Below are 11944 nucleotides of genomic sequence, written 5' to 3' on the forward strand. Positions count from 1 at the left end.
TAATATCGTATCAATATGGCCAAAGCAACATAAATAAATACAAAAGTGTGAGGAGCAGTCAAAAAGAAAAAAACTAAACAGAATAGAACACATTAAGTAAAAAATATAACATGTAAAAGTAGAAAATAAAATATAAAGAAAAAACTGAACAAAACAAAAAACGAAATCTCTCTCTGTAAGTGTATATATATATATATATATATATATATAAGTTCAAAATACTTGCAGCTTAAGCGCAATAAATGAAACTTATTGTTTTTCTTAACTTTCTTCGTGCTTTCTTGTATTTACTTATTTATTATATATATATATATATATATATATATATATATATATATATATATATATATATATATATATATATATATATATATATATATATATATATATATATATATATATATATATATATATATATTATATAATATTGTTATCTTCTTTTTGATATGCTAAATTATAGTTAATTACCGGGTGAGCTGTTTGAACATGTTGTCTGGATTGTTTGTTTCTATAACTGATATAAGTATTTATGTTTCCACTCTTAATGGAAGTGTTTGTGTAGGGTCACGCTAAGCTAAAAGTCGGAAAGAGTCGCTTTTGAAGTCTGATCACGTGAATCTCATTCACGGCCCATCTTCAGGGTGTACCACACCCTTGTCCAATGACATAATAACTCGTTAAGTACAGAAGAGATCCGCCCCCGTCACGCCTTCCGACATTGACCCTCCCCCCCCTCAATTCTCTAAAAAAAAACTCCTTCCGCGTTTATTGGCCCAACTAAGCAATAAAAAGATCGTGAGGCGACTGATTAATTGCCATAAAAAAGGAGGCTTTTCTAATGCGAAACAGACTTTGATTTAATCCAACTTAAATGCTGTAAGAAATACAAAATACTCTGAATAAGTATCTTCTGCTATGGAGCTAAGCCCCCTGTTCGCTGTCGCTCACCAACCCCGATGCAGTAATTGTTGGCAAAAAACAGTTTTTTCATCGAGAGTTAAAATTATTCACTTGAAAAATATATGTACTAAAAATATATATGTAAAAAAACTTCATTGGTTTCAAAAAATATGAAAATGTAATATTTTTTGAAATGAAGTTTTTGATCAAGTATATCCCAGAAAGCATGTTACCTTACGGTACGGCAACCTTGTGTCGGAATTTTCTTTTCAGTGTCACGAAAATGTTTGTACTCAAAACCTTTTTTTTCTTCGATGAAGCAAAAATAATGCAGTTTCATCCTAAAAGGATTAAAAAAAATTTTTTAAAAATCTTTTTAAAAAAGTTTCGTCACTTAGGTCCATCGTGACGTTTCAGCTGACGTCACACTGGCGATAGGATGAAATTAAATTGTGCATTAAAATCTCTTGACAAGGTGGATTTTAGCTGAGTCTACAAGAGGTTGCGAAAAGAAACCTCATAATGACCTAGATTTAAGATTACCTTGAGACTAGCTCTATGAAAGGGTTTTTTCACCCTTGAAAACTCTTAGTCAACCTCGATGTAAGGTTTTTATATAGAAGGTTGTTTTCCGAGATTTTGGATGAAGGTAATGTGTGTAGAATACAGCAGATGGTCACAGATCTCATTTTAAGGTTAGAAGGTTTACACGTAAACCGCATAACAAACCTTTTTAGGTTTATATTAAAAGGTTTTTGCTGACTTAAAATAAACCTTATTTTGCTATCTGGGATGTATATTTCCACTTCAGTTTCTAGGGATTATTTATTTAAATAGAATTCTTTTTGCTTACGCACTTTCAAAACATTTCTGTTATGATTCTATAAGAATTCTTAAAATAACGTTTAAAATTAAAGGTTTACTGTTATAACAAATTTTGTGGATTCACATTCAGAAATTTAGTATTTCAGCTTATCGAACAGGCTGATATAAATACGCAAAAGATTATTATACAGAAGAATATTTCCAAAATGAGAAAATTCGCGTATTATTTAGAGACATTTTTTGGGATTGCGGCAAGCATTTTTTTTTAAATTTCAGGTTCAGAAACTGAAAAACAGTTTAATGTTTAAAGGCTAACTGAATATGATCAACTTATAAAGTATGCTGGACAGTGATAACCTGGTTGGCCCTGAACTGGAGCGTTCGTGAGGATGGGAGTTCGAATCCAGCCGATCACAGATTCCACTCGTAGTAAATGGTGACTGGTGCACGTTGAAATTGTCAGGTCACAAAGTCCTCCATGTTCCCATAACAAGTTTTTACCTCTAGGGGTACTGAATTGGAGATGGATCGTTCTCTGGCTCAGATCAAAATTGCGATCTGTGGATGAATGAATAGATGCGCGAATGGGTCCGCTCTATAAAACGGGTGTGACGTATGGCTGTGGCAGAAGTCAAATTCTTAGCCATAGACGGCGCCACTGGTAAACAAGGAAAATCACTCCCTCCTGCCTTGATGAGTGGTGATTTCCACCTAAACTATAAGGAAATTATACTTCAATAAACTATACTGCAGTTTTGCCCTTTTAAAATATGATAAAGTAAATGCAGTGGGCCTTGATAGCCTGGTTGACCGGGCGCTGGACACACGTTCGTGAGAACGGAAGTTCTAATCCAGCCTCTCGAAGACTCCCCTCGTAGTAAACGGTGACTAGGGCAAGTTAAATCTGTCAGGTCACAAAGTCCTCCATGTTCCTATAACAAATTATACTTCTGGGGGTATTGAATTGAAGATGGATCGATCTCTTCTTCAGAACAAAATTACGATCTTTGAATGAATGGATGTATGAGTGTGTCCGCCCTATTAATGTGTGTGGCCGAAGTCAAGTTTCTGGCCATAGATGGCGCCACTGGAGGAAAAGAACACTCGCACTCATTGCCTTTATGGCTTATGACAACAAGAACAGTAAGTGCAGTAGCTCTTCTCTGAGTAAATTATGAAGTAATAGTAACAATTTTCATGGTAACTATTAAGTTAAGAGCCATTGTTTCAGTCCAGAATCGTCACTGTTGACATATTTTTCCTTCGGCATCTAACTGCATAAATGTTCAAAATTATCTAACTGATAACCTAAATTTTATGCTAGTTTTACTTTCAAAAGCTTTCGGACTATTATTTTTAAATCATTTAAGCAAATAAACTAAAATTTCTCCCTAGCAAAACTCTTTTTTTAAAAAAAAAAATATTTCTAACATTTTCTACTAAAACAATTACCATTAAAATTAGTCTTTATAATTGAACAATTCGCAATTGAAGATGTACGCTCGACTATAGTCGACACTCATTAACAAATAGTCGACGAAAATTTGGAAACGTAATTTTGTTTTGCGATTGCATTATTTCTGAGAACCCCGTTTCAAATCAACTTCACGCCGTTACAAAGCTAACTTATTAAATGTTCGTAAAAATAAATAAAAAGAAATGGAAGGGCATTTGAAACAGTTTCTTCCTCGCTTCACTGATTAAAACGAACGGGTTTTTTTTTTCGTTCTTCTTCCAATTAAACTGGGATGGTTCCTCGTGAACATCATTTTCAGTTAGGGTTGGTCTCATTTAGAAAATTAATTCAGAAATAAACAGCACCCTTCAATTAATTTTGATTACAAATTGATTAGTCATTGTGATAACAGAGCGAATTGTCTCATTTAGTGGTTTCAGTTTTTAAAAATAGAGAGAGTTTTATTTTTACTAACATCAATGAATGCATTGACTCATAGTTTTTCTCTTTAAATCAAATACAACCGAAACTAATTTTCCAGCTTCTTAATCTTTGAAATATTCTTAATCATATAAAACAAAGATCAACAACAAAAAAAAAAAAAAGAAATTAAAAAGGAAATATTTATTTTGTTCTGTAAAACACTAACACTGATGAAGTGTCTTTTTTTTCGCATTGACAATAAAGAACTGAAGTAAACAGAGTCTGACAGATAAACTGGAATAACATATATATCTTTTCTTTATATATAAGAAGAATGATAACACGTAGCCAATCACAGAAGACTTCTGGTTAGTAAAGCACAAAACAGCCAATCAAAATTGAGAACGCATGTATGGAAAAAGGTAATAATTTTTAATAATGCTGTCAAAAAATACAAAATACAAACTGACCTCAAATAAAACTCAGAGGACTTCGAATCAAATAATGAAGGAAACTTTACTATTGCGTTTATAAAAAGGAAGATTTATTAACTCAACAACAAAATTATAACATCGCCATTCGAAAAAAAAAAAAAAAATCTCACACTTGTTACGTAAAGCTATAAAAAGGCCGAACGATTATTTATGCAAACGATTATATATGATTGTTATGAACTAAGGCTACTATACTAGGGCTACTATAAAGATCTAATTCAAGGGCTCTATTATGAACTAAACTTTATGCAAACGATTGTTTATGATGTCATACGGTCAAGTTTAAGGTCACGACTGTTTAAGGTCAAGTGTCACTGCCCGGTATGTGCTACACTGATGTTTTTTTAAGGTCAAGTGCCCCTGCCCGGTATACATTTGCCCGGTATACCCTACACTGATATTTTTTTAAGGTTCAGTGCCACTGCCCGGTATGCATTTTCCCGGTATTTATCCTCTAATCTAATGTATCGCCAGTAAGTATTAAAATATCGAATAAATGTAATCTATCGCTAATAAGTATTAAAATATCGAATAAATGTAATCTGTCTTCAGTAAGTATTAAAATATCGAATAAATTTAATCTGTCTTCAGTAAGTATTAAAATATCGAATAAATGTAATCTATCGTCAGTAAGTATTAAAATATCGAATAAATGAAATCTATCGTCGGTAAGTATTAAAATATCGAATAAATGTAATTATATCAGGTCAATTCCCGAAATCATGAAAAGATCGGACATTCGTCAGACATCCTATGCCACTTCGCGATCTGGCTGGCCATTTCCCGAAATCAAGAAAAGATCGGGCATTGGCCAGCCAATTTACAGCGTTCTTGGCCAATTCGCGAAGTGGCCGAATTCGGGCTTTGGCCGTAACATATATATATATATAAGCTCAAAATGTAGCGAAAGCATGGAAAAAGATTTCAGAATAATGGAAAAAAAGAAGAAAATTATTTAAAAAAAGTAATGAAAATCCGGAAAAAAAGATCTTTTCATCAGCACGCACAATTATATCAGCAAAAAAGGAGTGCTTTCCAATATTGTATCAATATAGCCAAAGCAAAATAAATCAATACAACAGTGTGAGGAGCACTCAAAAAAAAGTTTTTTTTTTGAGGCAAAATAGAATAGAACACATTAAGTAATAAATATCAAGTAAAAAGCAGGGGAAAAAAAATAACAGAACAAAACACAAAACGAAATCTATAAAGCGAGTAGCGAATTCAAATGCCTGGACTACTCGCTTTATAAATTTCGTTTTGTGTTTTGTTCTGTTTTTTCTTTATATTTTATTTTCTGTGTTTTGCTTGATATGTTTTATTTCGTATATATTTATCACATAATGTGTTCTATTTTTGATTCTATTTCATTCTATTAGTGGTATTGATGTATTTTGCTTTAACTATATTGAAACATTATTAGAAAGCACTCCTTTTTGCGGATATAATCGTGTGAGCTGAAGAGATTACATCTTTTCACGAATTTGTCTTTTGGCTTTTTAATTTTTTTTTAAATAAAAATTTTCTTTACATATTTTTCCAAAATATTAATTTTAATAATTTTTATTCTTCTCTTCTCATTAATCTTTATTATTTTCCATATTTTCTCATTATTTTTACGGCAAATTTTTTTGTACTTTCATTAATTATTTAGAGTTTAAAAAAAGTTGAGTTGAGGTAAAGAAACGGTAAAAAAAAATTTTTTTTTGAAATAATCAAAAAACAAAAAAATGTGTAACAGGATTACGCAGTGAAGATTCAGCTCGTTTGCATTTCGATATTTCACACAGTTACCTGAACTTCCAATAATCCTGAACTTACCTGAAATTCCAACAGAGGTTTCTCTTGAGTTATGAATAACTTTTAAAAGAGAGTCCGTGTTATTTCATGGAGCGAAGAAGCATTTTTCACTGCTTAGTGGAGTGATTTACTTTCTTTTTGTTTCTTTTTCTTAATTAAATTAAACTTGTTAAGCTGGCGAAACAATTTTTCTATGGGCTGCGGAAGATCCCTATTGGTAAATTAATTTTAGCAAATAAAAAAAAAAAATTGTTCTTCGATTAGTTTAAACTACAAATCGATAAGCCATCGTATATAAAATGGGTTGGTTCCAATTAAATAAATTGAAGTCAATTTCCGTCTGTAAATATTTCATCTGTGCTCCCTTTCTCCGATCTGTGTCTTTACAGTTTTTTTCAAATATCAATTCATTAGTTAAATTTAATTCATTCATTTTAGAGTTTTATATGGGAGGAAATTTTTTTAATGATTTCATAAAAAGTAACTAAAATAAAATTTTTCTTTGTTGAACTAACAAGGGAAACTAGGGAAGTGTGACTCGCCAATTTTGAAATAAACTAGTGGGATGTATGCCTTATGAGGAATAATTTTAGGGGGCAACATTCGTTTCGGCCCATAGAAGGTCCTATGAGAAATAAAAAATAATTCAATATACAGGGTGGTCCCGAATTCATGGTACAAACTTTAATGGTAGGTACAGGACATTGTAACAATGATTTATTGTATAGGAATGTATAGTCGCAAGTGACGCGGTGAGGCGTAAACAGGGGAAAGAAAAGGAAAGAGAAATGGAGTGATCGGTTGGTATCATTGCCGGTAGAGGGCAGTAGTGTGCAGTTTGGTGCTCGATGGATTGGGCGTGGTGAACCAATCCCTTGGCCACCCCGATCTCCCGATTTATCGAGCCTCGATTACATTTTATGGGGACATCTAAAGCATCTTGTTTATGAGACTCCAGTTGACTCAGATGAGGATCTCGTCTCTCGCATATCTGTAGCTGCTGCAGGTGTGAGTAAAATACCAGGCATCTTTGAACGTGTACGCCAATGGCTCCACCGACGTTGTCAAGCATGTATCGATTCAGGTGGACGCAATTTTGAACACTTACTGTAAACATGACACTTGTCAACAACGCTTTCAATAAAATCTTTGTTTTTCCTTTCGGCCGTTATTTCTCCAGTTTACGCTTCACCACGTCACTTGCGACTATACATTCCTATACAATAAATCATTGTTACAATGTCCTGTACCTACCATTGAAGTTTGTACCATGAATTCGGGACCACCCTGTATAGAAAAATCGGTATTTTATTACTTCAGTGCAGACTATTAGTTATTGTAATTGTCTCATAATCCAATTAATTTGTAATTAATCAGATAATTAACTAATTTGCTAATTAATAAATTAATTAATATTCGTTTCGGCCCATAGAAGGTCCTATGAGAAATAAAAGATAATTTAAAATATAGAAAAATCGGTATTTTATTACTTCAGTGCAGACTATTAGTTATTGTAATTGTCTCATAATCCAATTAATTTGTAATTAATCAGATAATTAACTAATTTGCTAATTAATCAGAGAATTAATTATTAATTAATTAATAATTAATTATTAATTAATTTGCAATTACATACTCCAATTAGTTTGGAAAGTTTTTTGAAAATAAATTTAAAAATATTTAATGTCAATTTTTTTTAAAATTAACCTAACATGTTTTTCTGAAAAACTACAGATATATAAAATTTTCGAAATCAATTTCGACAATAAATATGCATTATATAGTACGTGAAAGTATCAACAAAATTAATTGGAGTATGAGACAATTACAATAACTAATAGTCTGCGTTGAAGTAATAAAATACCGATTTTTCAATATATTGAACTATTTTTTATCTCTCACAGGATCTTCTATGGGCCGAAACGAATGTTGCCCCCTAAAATTATTCCTCATAAGGCATACATTCCACTAGTTTATTTCAAAATTGGCGAGTCACACTTCCCTAGTTTCCCTTGTAAGTGGGAATTGACTTTAGGATGAAACTTGTGATGAAACTTAACGATAAGACCTGAGAATGATCCGAAGACATGCCATCACCATTTTGACCCTTTACTCTTCTATTTTGGTAGGCAGACGACCTGCGAGGGACTTCGAGCACTTCGCGGTAGAACACCTTAATGAGGATCGATACCGCGTACCCTCGGTACCCTCACAGGTTGATTGTAGTGATTACCCAGCCGTTCACTGATCTTAGCCAAGTGATGCTTGAATTCGGTGAGGTAATGGTTACCGTGTCCACATTTTGATCAACCCGCACACATACCTCTAAAAAAATGTAAATCGATATTTCCTTTTTGACTCCTTTCTTGCCTTATTCTAACTTACAACGCATTTCGTCGCTTTATGTTTTGTATGCTTTTTTTTTTGGAGTCATTTCAATTCGGTAGTTCGTTGCAAACACAATCGGCACCAAAAAAAGAAAAGTAAAATAAAATATTTTTCGCCAAGGATCACCTTTAAATATATCTTTACCCATAAAAAGGATACAAAAGTAATCAAATAATCTTCTCAACAAATTAAAAAAGAAAGAAAAAAAATTCAATATGAATCGTGTTTTCATTAGTATTAAATTAATAAAAATTTCATTATAATATTGTTTTATTTTATGATATTCAGTTAATCTTTGACAACAATGATACTTTTGAGACAAACAGATTTGCAAAGAAAACGAAAATTAGAATAGTTTTCAGGGGAAAAAAAAGCAATTTTTTCTTTGCTCTAGAAGAAACACGATAACGTATACATCCTAGGGTCGTAAAGAACGAGACAAATAGCTTTGATACATTAAAAGTTATTAAACAGTTTTAAAAATCACTCATTAGGCGGTATCCCCCCCCTAGATGAAAATGATCAAAATCAAAGAATAATTCTCAATTTCTGTCAATTTTTACGAGCCTAGATAATGCATCTTTGTAGTAACTATTTACTTATAAAAACTGGATCACAAAATGCTTTTCATTTTCGCAAAATGGTGGCTTTTTTTTCTTCACGGCGCCATTTCCAGAACTAGGAAAGAGAACGCTCACTGAAGATGGGCCAAACATGACTCATGAATAATTGTGACAAAGTAATAACGAAAATAGCATATTATATAGTTAAAAAGAGCATTATTTCAGGTGACGACATCGAGAGGCCTTAAAATTTCTTCAGATATTATAAGATAAAAAGGAACATTTCATCGAAGTTCTTTCTTTTCCTCACTCACTTTTCCTTTTCATGTGAAGAGGAGCGACTCTGGCATTAATTGTGAGCTCTCATTAGAGATTATCCTTTTTTTTTTTGACTTCTCTATTCTCTAATCCCTTCGACTCCCTCTTTAACTTGCACGAAAAATCCGTATTCAACTGATTTGCATACGACCCTCTTAATTGTGTCTCACAAGAGGCGACATTTTGTTTTGGATTTCTTTTTTTTCTCTTTTTATTTAGATACACTCTGTCTTATTATTGCTTTTTATTCTCTACTGATTTAAGCTCGCGGAACGACAAAAGCTATGAATCGTGGAGTTGAAGTATAAATAGAAAATAGCAACGCTGAAGAAGGATTTTCAAAAGCATTCTTTACAGGAAGCGTTGATATTTTCGAATAAAGTCTCGTTTTCTTTTCTACATGCTTATTTTTTGAAAGAAGAAAAATGTCAACTATCTTTAAATTTTTTGATGAAATTAAATATTAAAGTATGAGCATTAACTATCTAATATGAATCATTTGTATGTAATGAATTATAAATTCTTTTAACAAAAAATTAACCTTGCGGCCAATATGAATATACAGTCCCCGGTCAAATTACTAGACTCACTATAAGATTCTCTGAAAACTATTAATGATCAGGTGATACTGTATTACAGCTTTATTGTTTTTACGAGACTGAAACCGATTTGAATTTGTTTACGCTCCTGTATTAATGAGTTAACAGTGTGATGCAATACATTAACACAAATAGGAAGTATATCTCCTGAATAAGAACCCATTACATGCGTGTTTAAATATAAAACTATTGCCTATAAACTCGTGCAAAACATGTCATTATTAAAAAACTACAGTGAGTTTAATAATTTGATCTATTTATTATAATATACTAGTATAATATAATAAATAGATCAAATTACTAGACGCACTATTAGTAGTGTATAATACCTGATATAATAAATATTCTATATTTATATAATGCATCGTCTAATTTTTCCTATCATTAAATTTATATCGTCTCCAATCGTCGAATTTACATTATACAGGGTGTTTATAAATTCCCGGACCCATTTTGATGCTTAATAACTCATAAAATAATGAAGATATAAACAAACTTATGACATTTATTGATGGAATAACTCATATATTTTCCTTTTCAGGTTCGAATATCTTTACTTTTCCAAATATCGTCTGCTTATTAATTGCATTTTTCTCTCTTTTGTTTTTGGCAACTCTTGCAATGTTATGTTTACTTTTGATGTGTTTGTTGTATGTAGTACTTTTCTATGTGATGTTTAATTCGAGCGGATATTAAGGAGAATGCATACACCACAAGAGAAAGCACAGATTTTATGGTGGTTCATAGAAACGAAATCGATAGTGCAAGCACAGAGAAATTGCAGAAGAATTTACCAAAAAGATCCTCCATCCGAAAGCAGCATCTTGCGGTGGAAAAAGAATTTTCTAGAAACTGGAAGTATCGCAGATAGGAAACGTTCCGGACGTCCCTGCAGAAGTGATTTTGACGTTGAGCGTGACAGACAGACATTTTTAGACAATCCTAGAAGATCTGTGAGATCAGCGGCAAGAGAATTGAATATGCCAATTTCGACGGTGTACAAGGTTATTAAGAAACAATTAAGACTGCATGCATACAAAGTTCAAATTGTTCAAGGTTTGGAACCGGGCGATAGGCCTAGGAGGATGGCGTTTGCAACAGATAAGGTAGGAAGGATAGAAGATGCTGCTGATTTTCTGAAGAGCATAATGTTCTCCGACGAAGCATCCTTTCGAGTTTCTGGCATTGTTAATCGCCATAATGTGGGCATATGGGGATCTGAAAACCCCCATGAATACCGTGAGACACAAAGGGATTCCCCAAAGATTAATGTGTGGTGTGGACTAATGCACGACCGAGTCATTGGGCCTTTCTTTTTTACAGAAAAGACGGTCTCATCAGTCGTATACTTAGACACGTTGGAAAACTTCGTATTTCCACAACTAGAAGAGCTTCAGCCACATGTCTTTTTGCAAGAATATGGCGCACCACCTCATTGGGGTATCATCGTTCGTAGTTCTTTGAATGACCATTTTCCAGGAAGATGAATTGGGCGAGGAGGTTCAATTCCTTGGCCACCCAGATCACCTAATATAACGCCGCTGGACTTTTTTTTGGGGGGATTTATAAAGGACAATGTTTACAGGAAGATCGTGTCGAACATTGATGACCTAAAAGCCAGAATTACAACCGCAATAGCCTCTGTGGATGCCGACATGCTTGCCGCCACCTGGCGTGAAATTGACTATCGATTTGATATTCTTCGTGCGACGAAGGGGGCACACGTGGAAGTTCATTGACAAGGGTCATGAAACTTTTTGAGTCTATCTAACCATTTACGTTCTTAATTTCATACAGTGCGTCTTCTAATATTGTGGCCAGTGACTGTACACTAGTATAGTTGTAGTTCAATTACCGATATTAATTTTCAGATTGATTTGTTTGTGTCATCAGCATAAAATTGATATAAGTCATGAAGTCATTTTTGTTTCCCTCATTTAAAGGTTACAGTTACCTGCATTTGTTATTATTACGTCTTCGATTTTGTTTGATTTCTAAATTAAGAGCTTAGAAAAATTGTTTTTATTATTAATTTTGTTAATAAAAAAAACGTAAATCCTGCGTTACATTTTAAGATGAAGTTATTTAAATCGGTGTCTAAGCTTTTATTACAATTATTATTTTTTGGTGCAAATGACATTCATTCACTGTTATGAGAATGACGGTTAAAGAGATTCA

At 32.8% G+C, this 11944-nt stretch overlaps 1 protein-coding gene across 1 annotated transcript; it reads left to right on the forward strand.

The window, feature by feature from the left end:
* The first annotated feature begins 10467 nt into the window (after positions 1-10467).
* Positions 10468-11664, forward strand: LOC147816242 (protein GVQW3-like). The gene is made up of 2 exons (XM_087156741.1): positions 10468-10872; positions 11638-11664. Exons 1-2 carry the CDS (start codon positions 10468-10470, stop codon positions 11662-11664), a joined length of 432 nt encoding a protein of 143 aa, XP_087012867.1.
* Positions 11665-11944: the final 280 nt, after the last annotated feature.

This window comes from Parasteatoda tepidariorum, chromosome 2 (genome assembly GCF_982258835.1).
Source record: "Parasteatoda tepidariorum strain Cologne lab strain chromosome 2, Ptep-v5.0, whole genome shotgun sequence".
In the NCBI taxonomy this organism is placed as follows: Eukaryota; Metazoa; Arthropoda; class Arachnida; order Araneae; family Theridiidae; genus Parasteatoda; species Parasteatoda tepidariorum.